This window comes from Cheilinus undulatus, linkage group 20 (assembly GCF_018320785.1).
Source record: "Cheilinus undulatus linkage group 20, ASM1832078v1, whole genome shotgun sequence".
Lineage (NCBI taxonomy): Eukaryota > Metazoa > Chordata > Actinopteri > Labriformes > Labridae > Cheilinus > Cheilinus undulatus.
In genome coordinates, this window is record NC_054884.1 from 41,095,387 (window position 1) to 41,115,539 (window position 20,153).

General features: G+C 40.8%; 1 protein-coding gene across 1 annotated transcript; it reads left to right on the forward strand.

Annotated features, from left to right (window-relative positions):
- Nucleotides 1-4,295: 4,295 nt before the first annotated feature.
- LOC121528312 (prolyl 4-hydroxylase subunit alpha-1-like) lies at nucleotides 4,296-19,698 on the forward strand. Its single transcript, XM_041815694.1, has 15 exons — nucleotides 4,296-4,428; nucleotides 8,039-8,142; nucleotides 10,356-10,452; nucleotides 11,286-11,437; nucleotides 11,817-11,954; nucleotides 13,786-14,040; nucleotides 15,304-15,476; nucleotides 15,549-15,722; nucleotides 15,909-15,979; nucleotides 16,201-16,300; nucleotides 16,935-16,988; nucleotides 17,097-17,162; nucleotides 17,246-17,314; nucleotides 18,264-18,360; nucleotides 19,322-19,698. Exons 2-15 carry the CDS (start codon nucleotides 8,064-8,066, stop codon nucleotides 19,390-19,392), a joined length of 1,596 nt encoding a protein of 531 aa, XP_041671628.1. The 5' UTR covers nucleotides 4,296-4,428; nucleotides 8,039-8,063; the 3' UTR covers nucleotides 19,393-19,698.
- Nucleotides 19,699-20,153: the final 455 nt, after the last annotated feature.

Genomic DNA, 20,153 nt, shown 5'->3' on the forward strand with positions numbered 1-20,153 from the left:
CATACGTTTATCTTGCGGTTTGAAAATTTGCATAAGTGAAGTATGGACACCCAACATTGTGAATTTATATTTATGTTTTAAAAATCAGAAAAGTAAAATACCCCCTCTTTAATCTCAGAATTCTGAAATAATCTGAGAATTCTGATTTTAATCTCAGATTTCTAGCTTCAATCTCAGAATCCTGGTTTTAGTCTCAGAATTTTGTTTTTATTCTTAGATATTTTGGACTTTAATCTTAGAATTCAGACATAAATCTTACAACTCAGACTTTAATCTCAGAATTCTGGTTTTTAATCTCATATCTTTGACCGTAGAATTCCGAATTTAATCCCAAGGGTCTGATTTGAATCTTAGAATTTAACCCAAGAATAAGGACTTGAATCTCAAAAATCTGGCTTAATCCAAGAATTAGGCCTATGATCTCACATTTCTGGATTAATCTTAGCATTCTGACTTTAATCTCATTATTCTGGCTTTAATCTCAGAACTTGAAAACAAAAGTTGTTTCTCATAAAAAGTCAACCCTAATCATAAGCCCTTATCCTCTTTAGTGTGAAACCACGTCCAGCCAACACTTCCTTTCCTGTGTGACCTTCTCCCCATGACCCTTCTACTCCTGCTAAGTTATTTTTAATTGTGACTTTATAAAGAACGTATCGCATAAACATGTCTGAATTTACCAGATCTCTCGGTATGATGTGAAAATACTGTTTGAAGACAGTCTAGGCTGAGCAGATCTACTCTGGGTTCCCCACTGGACATTAGTTTTACTTCCCCTATCTGTAGAGCCTGTAAGGTTTATGCCTCCACATCAAGACTACGCCGCCATGACCTACACCGCCATGAACTCACATACTGGGTTTATCAGGGGCCATTCTCTGGGTTTATCAGGGTCCATTCTCTGGGTTTATCAGGGTCCATTCTCTGGGTTTATCAGGGTCCATTCTCTGGGTTTATCAAGGGCCATTCTCTGGGTTTATCAGGGGCCATTCTCTGGGTTTATCAGGGGCCATTCTCTGGTTTATCAGGGGTCATTCTCTGGGTTTATCAGGGGCCATTCTCTAGGTTTATCAGGGGCCATTCTCTGGGTTTATCAGGGGCCATTCTCTGGGTTTATCAGGGGCCATTCTCTGGGTTTATCAGGGGCCATTCTCTGGGTTTATCAGGGGCCATTCTCTGGGTTTATCAGGGGCCATTCTTTGGTTTATCAGGGGTCATTCTCTGGGTTTATCAGGGGCCATTCTCTGGTTTATCAGGGGTCATTCTCTGGGTTTATCAGGGGCCATTCTGTGGTTTATCAGGGTCCATTCTCTGGGTTTATCAGGGGCCATTCTCTGAGTTTATCAGGGGCCATTCTCTGGGTTTATCAGGGTCCATTCTCTGGGTTTATCAGGGTCCATTCTCTGGGTTTATCAGGGGCCATTCTCTGGGTTTATCAGGGGCCATTCTCTGGTTTATCAGGGTCCATTCTCTGGGTTTATCAGGGGCCATTCTCTGGTTTATCAGGGTCCATTCTCTGGGTTTATCAGGGTCCATTCTCTGGGTTTATTAGGGGCCATTCTCTGGGTTTATCAGGGGCCATTCTCTGGGTTTATTAGGGGCCATTCTCTGGGTTTATCAGGGGCCATTCTCTGGTTTATCAGGGTCCATTCTCTGGTTTATCAGGGTCCATTCTCTGGTTTATCAGGGGCCATTCTCTGGGTTTATTAGGGGCCATTCTCTGGGTTTATTAGGGGCCATTCTCTGGGTTTATCAGGGGCCATTCTCTGGGTTTATTAGGGGCCATTCTCTGGGTTTATCAGGGTCCATTCTCTGGGTTTATCAGGGGCCATTCTCTGGTTTATCAGGGTCCATTCTCTGGTTTATCAGGGTCCATTCTCTGGTTTATCAGGGTCCATTCTCTGGTTTATCAGGGTCCATTCTCTGGTTTATTAGGGGCCATTCTCTGGGTTTATCAGGGTCCATTCTCTGGGTTTATCAGGGTCCATTCTCTGGGTTTATCAGGGTCCATCCTCTGGGTTTATCGGGGACCCAGTCCAGTTGGCTCAGGGTCCACATAAATCTATGGCGTAGCCTTGAGGCATAGTTATAAATAAACATTAACCATTATTATAGTTAAATCTTTCCTGTTTGTTCATTCAGCAGCACCATCAGAGAAAAATGAACTTGCTTCAGACAGAAAAGTAAAAATAGCTAAAGGAACCAGTCAGATGTCACAGAGGATGGTGAGGAGTCTCCAGCTGCTGTCCTGCTACACTAGCTTAACTAAAAGTAGAAATTAGCATGCTGTTAAAAGAATCGTAGCGTTGTTTTTGGAGCTAATGGTGGTTTCACACTGACAGGAAGGTAGAGGACCCTCAAACTGCAGAAGAAGAAATCTTTGAGGAACGTCATCACAAAGTAGTAAAGCACAAACCCTCACAGGCTGGTGAATTTCCCTCACCGCCTCTAGTCGTCACCCTCACAGTCGAGCAGCTTCTTCCTCAGGAAGTTTTCTACACACCCACACTCTGCAGTACCAGCACTTTGGACTCAGTGTTTTTGCACAGTAATGTTTCCCCTCCCGTTCTCTACGGCCTGTTTTTACAGAAACACTAATGTCGTTAATTTCTGTACAATATTTGTACGTTTTGTAAATATCCCTGTTTGATACGATGGAGAGCGTGTGCCGTTTGTATGTTTTCATGTGTTGAAGTTGTGTTTTATTTTAGCAGAGTGACACCAAAGACTCACTCACGGGACTGGAGGTGTTTTTCACTCTGTCAGCGTTTAATGAGACACACCTTTACAATAAACGTCACTACGTCACTGTCTTTGCTGTTTTGATTCTTCTGCAGCTCTTTATGACTTTTAATCAGTCTCATTTTTTTCAGGTTTATTTTGGGTTTTTTTGTTGTTGTTTTTATCTGGAATGGACAGGACAATAGATAGAGTAATCCAGGGAGAGAGAGAGAGTGGTGTGGGAAAGGAGCCACAGGTCGGACTCAAACACAGGAAAACCAGCCTCCATACAGGGGCTGATTTAGTAAACAGTGACCAGTCTGAGGCTTTTTTCCAATCAGTAAGTGGACAAAATATGACAAAGCATCTCTTTTCACATATAAAAGTCAGAAAAACTACAGGACCAGCAAACAGGGGTTAAAAGTGGCAAAAATGGGCTTAAAGTGATAAGAAATGAGTTAAAAGAGGCAAAAAGAAGCATTAAATTTGGCAGAAAATCAGTTAAAAAGTGGTAAATATGGGGTTGAAGTGGCAATAAATGGTTAAAAGTTGCAGAAATTGCTTGGAGTGGCATTAATGTATTCAAGTGGCCAAAGAATGGCTTAAAGTAGCAAAAATTGGCTAAAATAGGCAAAAATGTGTGGTAAATGTGATGAAAGCGGAAAAAATGTGACAAAAACGGGCAGCTGAAGAAGTGGAAAAGGTTAAAAGTGGCAAAAAGAGTTAAACTTTGGTATAAATGTGGCAGAATGAGCAGAAACAGTGATGAAAATGAGTGGCACAAAGGTGGCACCAATAATTACTGTGAGCATCAGAGCCCAACTACAGTTTAACACTTTCAGCTCCACATGAGGTCGCTGTTAGCCAGCATGCTAACACCAACGCTAATAATCACAACAGTGGAGGGGCCACTCTTTGGTTTATCAGGGGCCACTCTCTGGTTTATCAGGGGCCATTCTCTGGTTTTATCAGGGTCCATTCTCTGGTTTATCAGGGGCCATTCTCTGTTTTTATCAGGGGCCATTCTCTGGTTTATCAGGGGCCATTCTCTGGGTTTATCAGGGGCCATTCTCTGGGTTTATCAGGGGCCAATCTCTGGGATTTAGTGGACTTTTTTAGGGTTTTTAGGGGCCCATTCTCTGGGTTTTAGGGGACTTTTTTTAGGGTTTTTAGGGGCCCATTCTCTGGGTTTTAGGGGACTTTTTTAGGGTTTTTAGGGGCTCATTCTCTAGGTTTTAGGGGACTTTTTTTAGGGTTTTTAGGGGCCCATTCTCCAGGTTTTAGTGGCCCAGGTCAAATCTGTGGGCAAGCCTGAAGATGTCATTTTAAAGCTCAAAGGCCGGATATAACGGAACGATTGATGAGCCCCAAATCACCAATTCAACTCCTAAAACATTAAGATACTTTCTTGAGTTTTGTTACAATAATGAATCCATAGAAAGCCTCTAAGGTGGCGCTTTAAACGCGAAATAGTCACCTGAAAGTTCAGTGAAGGCTTTTGCCGTCTTTTTCCACCAGCAGGTGGCGGTAGAGGGCGGTCTACTACAGTCTTTTATAGAAGTGAAGAAGAAGAGGGCTGCAGGAGAAGAAGAAGTTGTGTACATTTGCAGCTAGCATGATTCCTGAAGGCAGAGAGAGGAATATTAGTGCTTAAATGGACAGAGGAGGGATTGACCTTCTCCCGGGTTCCTTTCAGGGATAAACACGGTAAAAACATTCACTGTCACGTTTAACTGTTGACCACATTTACTGATATTTACCAGGAGCTCCTGCTTTCTTTAAGGACTCTGTTGTATCTAGAACTTTCCTCAGCTTGTTAAAGAAACACTTTTTAAAACAAGTGTTAAATATTAAAATAAAACCAGGGCCTGAATCTCCGCGCAGGATTATGGGAATTACGCACAAAACGGCAATATCTGCCAAATAAATAATAATAAAATCAAACAAAGATATACAGATGCCCCTTCATGTCACACCTCTGATTGTCTACAGGATTAAAAATAGAACAGAGGGGTAGAAAATGCACGCACAGTGACGCTCAGAAGTATGGGTTTTTTGGCTCACTTTTCTTTAACTCGCGCGTAATTACGCACCTGAGACTGGGCAGGTGTACAGAGAGGAGCTATCTGAAACAAAGAGGCCAGACCAGGTGGTCCAACTAGGATACCTGACGAACATCTGAGCCTTTTTGTCCTCTTGATCCGGATTAAAACACCATCCAGGATCTGTAAACTAAAAGACAGCCCCTTTGACTGAACCCCTTCGTGCGTCTGACACGTTCCACATCCTGGTCTCCATCCTCTCCCACATCCTGCCCCGTTATTAGATCCGTTCAGTAAACGTCATTAATCAGCCTCATCCACGAGCGGATCAGGACGGACCCGCGAGACGCACCTGAAAACTTCTACAAAGGTAGGAGTCTGGTTTAGAGATCTGAAACACTGGCAGAGAGGCGGCCATGCTTGTGTGGATAGAAGCAGATAAAACAAAGAAAGCCAGGGCAGAGCTCAGTTTATAGAAACATTTAAGTGATCGGTTAGAAATAGAAACAGACATCTTTAGTGGCTGGCAAGGCCGCTCATAAGGGGGGTCAAAGGGGAGAGCCAGCCAGTGGGGGTCATGGAGGTCAGGAAAATCAAAGCAGAGGCAACTGAAATAACAGTTAGATAAAAATTATTAAATATTTGCAACAAAAAAAAGTGAAGCTGAGTAGAAATGGGTCTAATGTTTTTTTTTTCTTTTTTTTATTAGCTAAAGGTGAAAAATGGGTAGTGAATATGGTGAAAAGCAGTTTAAAAGGGGTTCCAAGTGGCAAAAATCATTTAAAAATGTCAAAATTGATGGTAATCAGTGTCGAAAAGTGGTAAAAGAGTGTCAAAAATAGTTTTAACCCTTGTGCCCTCCTCAAATTTACCACCCTCTGGACACCGAGGCAAAAATGTACACGTACAAAAAACTGCCATTAAATCAGCATACGTCAATATTTTTTTCTACAGTTTTTTAATATATGTCTTTAACAACTTCAGCCCTGCTCAAAACTACCAAACATTATATAATTTTCAAGATTTTAACCCTTTAAATACCAGTTTGATTATTTTATATATTTTATTTGTTACTAAAAAGCAGAAAAAGTGGATTATTTCCCGTATAATAAATAGTAGAAAGATGGGGCTTTGGGGGTGATAAGAGTCTTGGATGGGTCAAAGATTAGCAACAAAATTGTTTTTATTGCATAAATATTGACTGAACTGAAAATGGCTGAACTGGTTTCATTCAAAGCTTTTCGTTCTATTTTGATCACCAGGCAGCGAGAATCCTATGAACAACGCCTGTGTTCTTAATTGTAACTGTCCTCAAAAATGATTGCTCTTCCGTTGTCAAGCTGTTGTTTATGATATATTTATTGGTTGTAATTTTATTGCCTAAACCTTTTTTAATTTTGTATTGATGCTTGATGTGTGCTGCTGACCTCTTGGCCAGGTCGCCCTTGTAAATGAGATCCTGATCTCAATGGGATTTATCTGGTTAAATAAAGGTTAAGTAAAAAAAAAAAAAAAAAAAAAAAAAAAAAAAATATATATATATATATATATATATATATATATATATATATTATTTACGTAGAGTCAGAAATACTCTCTGGACATCTTCGAGGCTAAAATGCCCCCATTGACTTCCATTAAAACCAGGTTTTTTAATCTCACTGTCATTGCAGTATAAAATTATGCATTCTTTAATGTCAGCATTTCAATGTGAAGAAGTCTAGTGAAATTTGACATTTTTACCGTATTCCACCAGATTCAACCATTTCCTCATTTTAGGACCATGCACTAAATTCTTCTATTTTTGCCCGTTATATTATGGAGAGTTTTGTGTGAGTTTAAAATTCTGAGAATTATTGAATGTTTGGTAGTTTTGAGCAGGTCTGAAGTTTTTAAGAGATTTATGAAGAAAAAGTAGAGAAAAATATTTGATGTATGCTGATTTAATGGCAGTTTTTGCCTTGAAGGTGTCCAGAGGGTGCAAAATTCACTGAGTATGAATGACATTTAAGAGTAAACATGTCGGATTTAAAAAATTTAACTAGAAAGAAAAGTTCCTGTAAAAATTCATGCAAGCTGTGAAACTGACAAAATGATCACAAATTTAAAAAAAAGTTGAGATAAATGGCCAAAAATGCCAGAGGAGGGCACAAGTTAAATGAGGGGGGAAAGAAAGACAAAAATGGGCAGTAAAATAGTGAAAAAGTGTTGAAAAAAAAAGGCAAAATTGGGTTAAAGTAACGAAACATTGCATAAAAATGGCAAAAATGTGCATTAAAAATAGTGAAACCTGGCAGCCTACATAGTAAAAAGGGTAAGGAGTTGCGAAAATTGGCTGAAAATGGCACAATAGGTCAGAAGTGGCCAACAGAAAGGCTTAAAGTGGTGAAAATGTGCAGTGAAAATGATGAAAAGCTGATAAAAAGTGGCAAAATGGGTTGTAAGTGGAAAAAGTTGTGAACATAAGTGTTGAGAAGTGATTAAAGAGTGGCAAAAATTGGTTAAAAGGAGAAAAAGCAGAAAAAATGTGTCAAGATCGAAAAAAAGGGGACAAGAATGGGTAGTAAAAATGGTTAAAAGCCGTTACAAGCAGCAAAAATTAATTAAAAGTGGCAAAAATTTGCTTACATTGGCAAAAGATTGCATTCAAATGGGCAGTAAAAATTGTGAATGGTCTGAAGTCATGAAGTCCGGCAGTTTGGGAGTAGAAACGGTTAAAATCACAAATATTGGCTTACAGTGGCAAAAAGAGGCAGTAAAAATGGTGAAAAGCGGTTAAAAGTAGTAAAAATGGGTTAAATGTGGTAAAAATTGGCAGAAATAAGGGGTGAAAAGCGGTTAAAGAGTGGCAGAAACTGGTCAAAGTGGTTAAAGGTGTAAGCAGCAAGCTTGGGTTGGGAAAGGAAAAAGGGTCAAAAATGGTGAAAAGCGGTTAAAAGTGGCAAACATGGATTAAAAAATACCTCCCAAACCCTGTAAGATGATCTCTGATCAGTGTTTGATCAGCAGTGGCAGCCAATCGTACGCTCTGACAAAGTTAGAGGAAGGAAAGGAATGTTTGATTAACGGGAATGTTATGGAGCTCCACGGCTCCTCCGCTGCTCGCCATCTTCTCTCATCGTTTTCATCCCCTGGCGGTGAAACTTTCCTTCTGTGCATTTAACCACAGAAAACAGCTCACAGTTGGTTTAACCGTCCGGACGAAGCACTGGGATGTTGAAAAATGGGTCCAGTCAGGTGTGTTCCCCCTCGTCACCCTCTGTCTCTCTCTGCAGGCTGACCTGTTGACTGATTGGCTGGATGGCTTTCTGCTGTCTGTTCATCTCCGCCCTCCTCTTCGCGCTCTCCTCGGCTCAGTATGAATTCTTCACCTCCATCAGTGAGTTCATCCAGTTTACCTCGTTGCTCTCTGTTTGCTTCTGTGGATGTTCCTAAAAAAAGAGGAACCGCCTCTAACCTGCTGTTTTAGTTTAAATCAAATCCTTGAAATTGTTTTATTTTGATTTAAAAAGTGCATGTGCTTTGGATAAAATGCTTGAAAGTGCTTTAAATGATATTTTTATCTCATATCCTCCTGAGACCCCAGCTTTTGTTTGGAATGCAACTTCTTTAACATTATTAGAGATTTCCAAAACATTAAAAAAAAACATTTCCTCAAATTTCCAAGATATTACCAAAAATTTTAGTGAAAATTCTTAAACATATCATTAAAATCCCATATAATTATCCTAAAATTTCCTTACATATTCTTCAAATGTTTCAGTGAAAATCTATAAAAAGGCGACAGCAGATTTAAACAAAAATTTGTCTGAAAATTCCATGAAAAGGTCTTGAATTGCAAGCAAACTCCATTCAAATTTCCAATTAAATTCCCCAAAATATGCAAATAAATTCCACTAAAATTCCACGGAAAATCATGGAACCTTACCAAACAAAGTCCTCCCAACATACAAACGAATTCCCTAAAATTTCCCAAAATAATTTCAGGAAGATTTCAGAGGAAATTCCAACTAGAATTTCTTATCAATTTCCCAAATTATTCGTAATATTCGCCCCAACATTCAATTTCCACAAATTTCCATAAAAATACCTCAGATTTTTTAAAGTATATCCCCGAAACGGCTTATCAAACTCTCCAGTGTTTTCAAACATATCCTTCAAGATTCTCAGGAAAAATTACAGAAAATTCAAAGCAAATTCCATCCAAATTTCCAATCAAATTCCCCAAGTCTTACAAATAATTTCCCCAAAATTTGATGGAAAACGATGGCAACTGTCCAAACAAAGTCACCCCAACATTTAAACAATTTATCCCAAAATTCAGAAAAAAAATCTAGAGGAAAATTCTCCCAAAATTTCTTATCAATTTCCCAAAATATTACAAACAGATTTCCCAAAATTCCATAAAAGTTCCTCAAAATTTTGAAAGCAGAGATCCCCTAAAACCTAAAAAAAAAACTTTGGAAAAATCCCTAAAAGTTTAAAGCAAACTCTTCCAAGTTTCAAAGCAAATTTCATTCAAAATGTCACATCAAAATTAATTAAATTCCCCCAAGATTACATGGAAAATGATGGAAAAATTACAAACAAATTCCCCCAAACGTGCAAACAAATTCCCTATTATTCCATAAAAATTCAGAACAAAATCAGAGGAAATTTTCCCTGAAATTTCTAATCACCTTCCCAAAATAATACAAATAAAATTCCATAAAATCCCTCAGAAATTGGAGTTCAGATCCTCCTTAACCTCAAATCAAACTCTCCAGTACTGCTAACATATCCCCTAAATTCCAAAAGCATAGGAAATTCCCCTAAATGTCAAAGCTAATTCCATCCAACATTCCAGTCAAACTCCCAAAGACTTTCTAATGATTTTGCCCTAAAATGTCATGGAAAATGATGTAAATTTTCCAGACAAATTCTCCCAAAAACACTAATGAATTTCTTTGAAACATCTATAAACTTCAGAAATGTCAAAGTAAATTTTTTGTAGTTTTCACAGATTTTCAAATGAATTTCCCAAATTCCCATTAAATATTTAAAAATCTCAAAGCAAATCTCTCCAGAATACCTAAATTAAAACTTTTCCAAAACTAACAAACATGTCTTAGAAAAGGCTTTGGATTTTTTTTCTCTGAACCAGCCAATAGGAAACAGGTAGAGGATGAACTAGCCAATAGGATACAGGCAGAGAATGAACCAATCACGTTAGCCCTGTTAAAAATGGTGAAAAGCGGTTACAAAGTGGCAATGATGGGTTGAAAATGACCAGAATTGGCTGCCTGTTGTTGCTATGCTGTTTCAGGAGACATTAGCTCTGATCTCGCTTATGTCGTTTATGTTTGCGGCCATCTTTGGTCATGGACGCCTGCAGTCTAACATTCTTTTACAGCCCATAAAGGTTCAAATGAAAGTGGGGTTTGTCCCGAATATTTGTCCCAGTCATTTTTGTACTTCCAGCCTGAAAATCATGCCACAGTTTCTCCGACACCTCTTTTCTCTACTTTCCTGTGCTGGTAAAATTAAAAAGTGTAAAACTCTTGTATTTGACCCTGATAAAGGCATTTAACTCTGGCTGTTTGTGTTCCGCAGGTCAGATGAACGACCTGCTGCTCTCAGAGAAAGCCCTGGTCGCCGCCCTGAAGGAGTACATCCGAGCAGAGGACAACAAACTGCAGCGCATTAAGAAGTGAGAAACGTGTCAGCTGTCTGTTTGATTTTATTCTCCACAGCCAGCAGACGAGTCTCTTAATTACAGCTGGATTCTGGTTTAATTATGTTGACTGAGGGTGGTTTCACATTAGAGATCCGGATCCAGATCCCAGTACACTTCACCCCAAAGTCCGGGATCAGTGAGAACACAAGGGTAGCATACTCTGGCACTGTGCCCGAGTCCGCTTGGAAAGGGCATGTGTACTCGAGTAGGGCTGAAAGGTTGATCCACATTTAAATGGAATCTCAACAAGGCCTACAGCAATTTAAAAGGACAGAGCAGTCTGGTAAGTAAAAATTGTGTTAAAAATGGTGAAAAGCAGTTAAAAAGTGGCAATGATGGGGTAAAAATGAACCAAAATTGGCTTAAACTGGCACAAAAATGTGTTAAAAATGGTGAGAAGCAGTTAAAAATGGCATGATGTGTTAAAAATGACCAAAAATTGGCTTAAAGTTGCAAAACGTGTTAAAAAATGTGAAAAACAGTTAAAATTGGCAAAAATGAGTTAAAGGTCAAATATATTTTATCCCTAATGTTATGAGTGTGAAAGCAGACCAGTGGGGGAGGAGCAGTGTCATGTAGGTACAGTTTTACTTAGTTTTCCTGCATATTTTAGAGGGACTTTAGCGTTGCTGCGACTTGGCCTGATTTTAAATGTGTGTGTTCTTGTAACCATTTGTGTGCTGTGCCGTTAGGAGATGCTGTAAAATCAGAGAAAGGAGAAACCTTTATCCATCACACGGTTCTACCTGCATGTAAATGTACTGATGAATTCACGAGTGTTGTTGTTTTCTGTGTTTTGTGTCCAGGTGGGCGAACCAACTAGACAACATCACTGCAGCTGCCACTCAGGACCCCGAAGGTTTTCTGGGGCATCCGGTGAACGCCTACAAGCTGATCAGGAGACTCAACACAGAGTGGGCGGAGATTGAGAACCTGGTGCTCACTGAGTATTCTGAAGGTAACGATCACGGCCCTAGGCGCTCGTTGAGGGCCAGTGTCCACAGACACTGTTTTTGCCCTGACAGCGTCTTCAAACTCAAGTGCTTCTCCCGCCTCTCACGCTTCTTTAGATGGTTCCATGATGTGTTGGAGACCTTTTAGCCTGCTTCACTGTCAGACAGGTTCTATTTAAGGGATTTACTATACTCAGCTTTACTAAAAAATGTGGTTAATCACAGTTAATTCATGAAAGCAATGACTTTTTCCACACAGGGCCAGCTAGGTTTGGCTAGCGCCTCAGTTCCAAGCCCTCTTTGACTCTTAAAATATCTAAAGAATCTAGGATTTCTGTTGTGTGATGTTCAAGTAATTGAATTTTCTTGCTGTGGTGTTCTCAGCGTTCCGCATTAACCTCACCGTCCAGAGGCAGTACTTCCCCAACGATGAAGACCAGGTTGGAGCCGCCAGAGCCCTGATGAGGCTGCAGGACGTGTACCAGCTTGATACCAACACCATCGCCGCTGGGAAGCTGCCAGGTCAGAAACACTCCAGATCAGGGTCTAAAATCTACACCCCTCCCCTGAACAACTAATGCCACATGGTGGAGTGATGTTTACACAGTCATATTTAAGGAAAGTGGGCAGAGATTTAATGGCACCAGGTTCTGGAAGAAAATTAACAGGTCTTTATAGGAACAGGTTTCAGTCTCCATCCCTCCTCCTACACCAGTAAAGACAGAACAGTTTTCAGACTTGTTGACATACAGTATTGATTTCATCTCCATTAAACCTCAGCCAACACAACATGCTGGGCCCCTGACAAACCCAGAGAACGGCCCCTGATAAACTCAGAGAACGGCCCCTGATAAACTCAGAGAATGGCCCCTGATAAACTCAGAGAATGGCCCCTGATAAACCCAGAGAATGGACCCTGATAAACCCAGAGAATGGCCCCTGATAAACCCAGAGAATGGACCCTGATAAACCCAGAGAATGGCCCCTGATAAACCCAGAGAATGGACCCTGATAAACTCAGAGAATGGCCCCTGATAAACCCAGAGAATGGACCCTGATAAACCCAGAGAATGGACCCTGATAAACCCAGAGAATGGACCCTGATAAACCCAGAGAATGGACCCTGATAAACCCAGAGAATGGACCCTGATAAACCCAGAGAATGGACCCTGATAAACCCAGAGAATGGCCCCTGACAAACCCAGAGAATGGCCCCTGATAAACCCAGAGAACGGCCCCTGATAAACCCAGAGAACAGCCCCTGATAAACTCAGAGAACGGCCCCTGATAAACTCAGAGATTGGCCCCTGATAAACTCAGAGAACAGCCCCTGATAAACTCAGAGAACGGCCCCTGATAAACTCAGAGATTGGCCCCTGATAAACTCAGAGAACAGCCCCTGATAAACTCAGAGAACAGCCCCTGATAAACTCAGAGAACAGCCCCTGATAAACTCAGAGAACGGCCCCTGATAAACCCAGAGAACGGCCCCTGATAAACTCAGAGAACGGCCCCTGACAAACCCAGAGAACGGCCCCTGATAAACTCAGAGAACGGCCCCTGACAAACTCAGAGAACGGCCCCTGACAAACCCAGAGAACGGCCCCTGATAAACTCAGAGAACGGCCCCTGACAAACTCAGAGAACGGCCCCTGATAAACCCAGAGAACGGCCCCTGACAAACTCAGAGAACGGCCCCTGACAAACCCAGAGAACGGCCCCTGATAAACCCAGAGAACGGCCCCTGACAAACCCAGAGAATGGACCCTGATAAACCCAGAGAACGGCCCCTGATAAACCCAGAGAACGGCCCCTGACAAACCCAGAGAATGGACCCTGATAAACCCAGAGAACGGCCCCTGATAAACCCAGAGAATGGACCCTGATAAACCCAGAGAATGGACCCTGATAAACCCAGAGAATGGACCCTGATAAACCCAGAGAATGGACCCTGATAAACCCAGAGAATGGCCCCTGATATACTCAGACTCATGCCTGACTTTGCCATTTTTGTCACCTTTTCTGGCACTTTTTTCCCTTTACCCTCTCTTTTGCCTTTTTGTGCCACTTGTTGCCCATTTTTCCTTTTTTTTTTAAGATATATATTTTAAGGACATTTATGCCTTTACTTGGAGATGAGGACAGTGGATAGAGTCAGAAGCAGGGCTGAGAGAATGGGGAAAGGTCACAGGTCAGACTTGCTATGACTTGCTTGGATGCAGCTCAGTGAATTCAGTGGCAGTGGGGGGTCAGGGGAGTTGTTGGGGTCACATAAACCACTAAAACCTACTCTAAGAAGTACAAATACACCAAAATAAATTAAAGCATATTATCCTCTCTCCCCCCTGCTCAGGCTCCTCCCATGACTCCATCCTCTGCAGCATCATGACTGTCGACGACTGCTTTGACCTTGGGAAGGTGGCGTACTGGGACGGAGACTACTACCACACGGAGCTGTGGATGGAGCAGGCGCTAAAACAGCTCGATAAGGGGGAGAACTCCACCACAGTGGACGCCATCACCATCCTGGACTACCTGAGCTACTCTGTGTACCAGCTGGGGGCGCTGAGGAAGGCGCTGAAGTACACAAAGAGGCTGCTGAAGCTCGGTTAGTCACATGATCAACCCTGCAGTGTGTTGGGTTTATTTAAACTCTTAACGGAGAGAAAAAAAGGAGAAAAAAAGTTCCTGTTAGTTCAGGTTTTAGGTGTTTTTTTAATCCATCAGGTTAAACTTGTTTTTACAGTCCTTTAAAACCTCCACTTAAACTTTCAACTATGGTGGCCCTGTAGGTTAACCACAGAAAAATTCAATTAGCATTAAAAACATTAAAACAAATAAAAAAGTTTCTGAAACACAGACGTTCATCTATCCATGCATCTCTGACTCTTGAATTTTACTCCATTCCTCTTTGCTAAACTGATCAAGCTCTGTCAGGTTGTAGAGGATCAGGCATAAACAGACCTTTTCAAGTCCAGCCATAATTCCTATGTTGGATTAAGGTCTGGGCTTTGACTCAGCCACTCCAGAACATCCCCCTTGTTGTCTTTAAACCATTTCTGTGAAGCTTTCTCTGGATCCTTCTGCTCATTGTCTACTGGAAAATAAATCTTCTCTAAGCCGTAGACTGGATAAAATTGTCCTCCAGGATTCTTCTATTTTGCTGCATTCATTTTACCATGAACCTTAACAAGCCTTCCGGGGCCGGCTGCTGAGAAGCATCCCCACAGCGCCATGCTGCTGAGAAGCATCCCCACAGCGCCATGCTGCTGAGAAGCATCCCCACAGCACCATGCTGCTGAGAAGCATCCCCACAGCACCATGCTGCTGAGAAGCATCCCCACAGCCTGATTTCCACCTTTAACACAATTTTGATGTTTTTTTTGACATATTTTAAAGTTGCTGTTTTTTTGCTCTTTATTGCACATTTTTCCACTTAAAGTCCCTTTATGCCCATTTTTGCTGCTTTTTGCTCACTTTTCTACATTTTTTCTGCTTTTAACCAATTATTGCCACTTTATCACCCATTTTGCCATCTGTTTTTGGCACTTTTCCATTTTGTTGCCCACTTTTTGCCCCTTTTGCAGCTTTTTTGCAATTTTTTTGCCCATTTTACTGTTCTTTCCCATTTCGCCACTATTTTGCCATTTCTTTCCCACTTTTTTCCCCGCGTTTAACTCATTTAAATATAAAGTCATCCACGGAACAGATATTTTAGCATTATTTATTTATATATTTATCTATTCAGAGCTCTTTATGGAATACTCTGAGCTTTTTTTTAAACATTTTTCTGTCTGCTAAATTATAACAGGGCCACTGTATTCATTAGGCGTGAACAGAGGATGTTAAGAAGTTTTATTTTTCCATTTAGACCCGACCCACCAGCGAGCCAATGGGAACGTGAAGTATTTTGAGTATCAGGTGAGTAAACTGACGATGGAGGAGAAGAGCGGGCTAAAAGGGGAGAAGAGGAAAGGTCGATCAGAGGGTAACCAGGATAGGGATAAATATGAGGCGCTGTGCCGTGGCGAGGGGACCCTGATGGTGAGTAGAGAGCTCAGAAACGTCACATTTTCCTGGATACAGTCATGGTCAGCGTCTTTATCTTTCTGTCAGACTCCTCAAAGGCAGAGCCGCCTTTTCTGCCGTTACTTCCACAACCACCATCCGAGGTACATCATTGGTCCGGTGAAGGTTGAGGACGAGTGGGACAGCCCCCGCATCGTCAGATACCACGACATCGTGTCCGACAGAGAGATGGAGAAGGTCAAAGAGCTCGCCAAACCAAGAGTGAGTCAACATGAGAAACAGATTCTGTGAAAGAAGCTGCAAACATTAGCAACCTCAGATACGTAGCTCACACCTCTCCGAAAGCTTTTAGGAGTGGACGATGTCTCTTTGACTGCAGAAACTCAACTGCCAACTAGTAACCCCTCTCTCTCTCTCTCTCTCTCTGTTATCTGATTGGTTAACTAGCTCAGACGTGCCACAGTTAGTGACCCCATTACAGGCGAAACTACTACAGCACATTACCGAGTCTCCAAGAGGTAAGAGCTGGGCTCCAGCATCACACAGTCGCCTCACCTGGACTCAACCAGGGGCTTCTAAAGACCAGACCACATTCAAAGGTGTCCAGGCCGTTAAAGGCAGTCTGTCACGGATGTGGGCCCTCCTGGGTTCAAAGACTGATAATAAAAGCCGATCATCATTAAATCCTGAGTAATTACCCGGCGTATAAATGTATAAATACTCACTTCTCCACTCTCAGCGCCTGGCTCGGATCGCTTGAACACCCGGTGGTGGACCAGATCAACCAACGGATCCAAGACCTCACCGGGCTGGACGTCAGCACGGCAGAGGCCCTACAGGTAAACAACACACCTTTATGCTGATATAACTATGTATTCATCCAGCCATCCATCCATTCATCCATCCATCATCCATCCATGATCCATCATCCATCCATTATCCATCCATGCATTATCCATCTATCCATCCTTCTATCATCCATCCATGCATCCATCCATCTATCCATTATCCATCCATCCATCCATCCATCATCCATCCATTATCCATCCATCCATTATCCATCCATCTATCATCCATCAATCCATCCATGCATCCATCATCCATCCATTATCCATCCATCCATTATCCATCTATCCATCCTTCTATCATCCATCTATCCATTATCCATCTATCCATCCATCCATCCATCCATCATCCACCCATCTAACATCCATCCATCCATCATCCATCTACCATCAATCCATCCATTATCCATCCATCCATTCATCCATCCAGTAGTGTTAACTGGTACCAGTGTATAGATTCTCTCTGAATGGAAGCACACATTCATTCCTGCTTCTAACAGTGAATCTAATGATCAGAGGCATCAGCCTGCTGTGAATCACTGCTGCTTTCTTGTGTGTTACTGTGGATGTTTAGCTGTATCAGGAGGACTGACCTGAACTTTAAACATTATTTCTGTTGTGTCTCCAGGTGGCCAATTACGGAGTAGGAGGGCAGTACGAGCCTCACTACGACTTTGGACGGGTGAATAAAACCCCCAAACCAACCACACAAGATGTCTGAAACACAGCTCACACCGTACATTCATCTGATTTGATGCATTTTTATCAGATTATGTTTTGTTCTTTTCAGAAAGACGAGCCAGAGGCTTTTGTGCAGTTGGGGACAGGAAACAGAATCGCCACCTGGCTGCTTTATGTCCGTAAACATCTGCTCTGATTCTTCTTCTTTTTTTAAGCCTGATGAACATTTTTAACACCAGTTTCCTTTCCATGCTCCAGATGAGTGATGTGTCAGCAGGGGGCGCCACAGTCTTCACTGATGCCAGATTTGCTATTTGGCCCAAAAAGGTGCAAATTTCTCCAATGTTTCCAGTGGCTGCTGATTATTTAGAATTATGAATTGATATAAAATAAATCATCTGTGTTTAATTCAATAGTCAGAATGAACCAAGACTCAAAGATCTTTGTTTTATTTCAGCTAATGTTCCCTGGGAGGATTGTTGAGAGCACATTTAACTGCTCTCCAAAGATGGGGTTCTTTTTAACTGATTTCCATGTAGAAACAAATTCCAAAAAAGTTGGGATGCTGTGTAAAATGTAAATGAAAACAGAAATCATTGATTGTCAACTCGCAAAAGAAAACATATTTATTCACAATGGAACATAAACAACATGTCAGATGTTAAACTGAGACATTTTACCATTTCATGATAAGATTAGCTCTTTTTGAATTTAATGGCAGCAACACATCTCAAAAAAAGTAGGGACAGGACAACAGAAGGCTAGAAAAGTAAGTGGTAATACTGAAAAACAGTTTGAGGAGCATTTTGCAGCTAATGAGGTTAACTATCAACTTTTCATTGACATGACTGGGTATAAAAGGAGCATTTGAGAGAGGCAGAGTCTGTCATAAGTAAAGATGTGCAGAGGTTCACCAGTCTGTGAAGAACTGAGTTTAAAAATTATAAAACATAACTCATCAGGTCTCCTCACTGCCCAGACGTTTACAGACTGTTGTTAAAAGAAGAGGTGATGCCACACGATGGTAGACATGACACTGTCCCTACTTTTTTGAGATGTGTTGCTGCCATCAAATTCAAAACGAGCTAATATTTTCCTAAAATGGTAAAATATCTCAGTTTAACATCTGATATGTTGCTAATGTTTTATTGTGATTCAAAAATGGGTTTGTGAAATTTGGAAATCATTGACTTCTGGTTTTATTCACAATTTATTTAGCGACCCAGCTTTTTTGAAATTGGCTTTAAGTGAAGTGTTCAATATGTTTTATTTTCAGGGAACGGCGGTGTTCTGGTACAATCTCTACCCCAGTGGAGACGGAGACTTCAGCACCAAGCATGCTGCCTGTCCAGTTCTTGTTGGTAACAAGTGGGGTGAGTTTTATAGATATATGTGTATATTACGGCTGTCAACGCGTTAATGCGGATTAATCCATCATCATGATTAATCTGTTTAAAAATTTTAACACAATTAACCCATCTAGTTTTCTTTTCACCGAAGCACTTCCAGCTTAAAATACCACATTAATGTGAATTTGTAACTGAATAGTCCTGGCATGTATACAGTGTTCCCTTCTTTCTTGAGTCTGTTTGCTTATGCAAAATGAAACGTGGTTAATATAGATTAAAAATGAATGATATTTAATCATGATTAATCGAAATTAATCCACAGCAACCCTGTGATTAGTCTGATTAAAAATTTTAATCGTTTGACAGCACTAATATGTATATCTACAGAGCTTAACAAATGTATTAGACCAGCTGTCATCTCTGTCTCAGAGACCATCCAGCATCATGAAGTGCTTTAATGCGGACTCTTTCATTTTCAGTCAGCTTTCCACCTTTTACCATTTTAAACAGGAATGAGGAATTTCAAACTGAATTCACCCAAATCTGAGCCGGCTCACTGGGCTTCTCTGAGAAGTCAGAAATGAATCAAGCAGAACATTCAAGCACTAAAACTCATTTTTCTGTTCAGGAATGACAGTAAATAACTATAATTTGACATATTAATCAGAAATATTAATGTGCTTTACTATTTTTTCAGTTTTGTTGTAAATCAGTAAATTTGAAAGTTCATGGATAACAATAATAATTCTATTTTAGCATTAAAAATATCATTTGGGTTAAAGAGCTTCTACATATTGGTGTATTAACCATTGCAGAAACATCAAAATGATTTTGGTAATTACCAATGCTGTTAATTTAGGGCAGCTGTGGCAGAAACCTGACTTTGGGTGGTGGTCTAATAAATTTGTTATGCACTGTATGAAACAGGGTTTTTTTATTTATTCTATGAACCGATCCTCACTTCGACTTTTCGTCTTTTCTGCAGTCGCCAATAAATGGTTGCATGAACGAGGGCAGGAGTTCAGGAGACGCTGTGGCCTCAAGGAGACAGACTGATAGATGCTCCTCCTGCATCTTCCTCCTCATCCTCCTCCTCCTCAGCAGACCATCTCCACTGAAGCTGCTGTAATGTGATAAGACTCCTTGTTTTAATCTGAGGAGTGACTGTGTGTTAAAACGCCTGGCTGTGTTTGACTGATACCTCGTTTTAAGGGCGTTAATCCAAACCAAGTTGCCTCTATTTATTTGAATGATCACACTGGAGACACATCAGGAGTGTCTGAGTTCAAACAATAAAAATATTTCTGCAGCTCTGATTGGACATTTTAGACTGTGAACCAAATAAACACTGAAATATTTCTACATCTGCTTTCAGAGCTTTTTACTTCACTCTGTAACTTCTGTCTGGAATGACGAACTCTTCTGACCTGATGATCTGCACTCTTTAAAAGTTAGACTCATCCTTCAGCAGACGTAGTTTTAGTTCCTTTGAATTAGAGAGAGAGCGTATTTAACCTGTTTATATTCATGTAATCCTTTAGTAAAAGTACGTATGTACTCATGACGAACCAAAATCCTTTTTCTCACACAGAACAAATTAAAAAATCCTGTTTTTTTCTTTAGTTCATCTTTTAACTAATGCAGACCTGTCAGAGAGCCTTTATATGTCAGAATGTCGACATTTTGACCACTAATATCCAAGTTTTACAGCTTTTTAAACCCTTTTAACCATTTTTACACCCATTCTTTCCACTTTTAACCATGTTTGCTGCTCTCTCCTCTTTTAGCAAATTTTTTGCTTCTTTTTAACTAGCTTT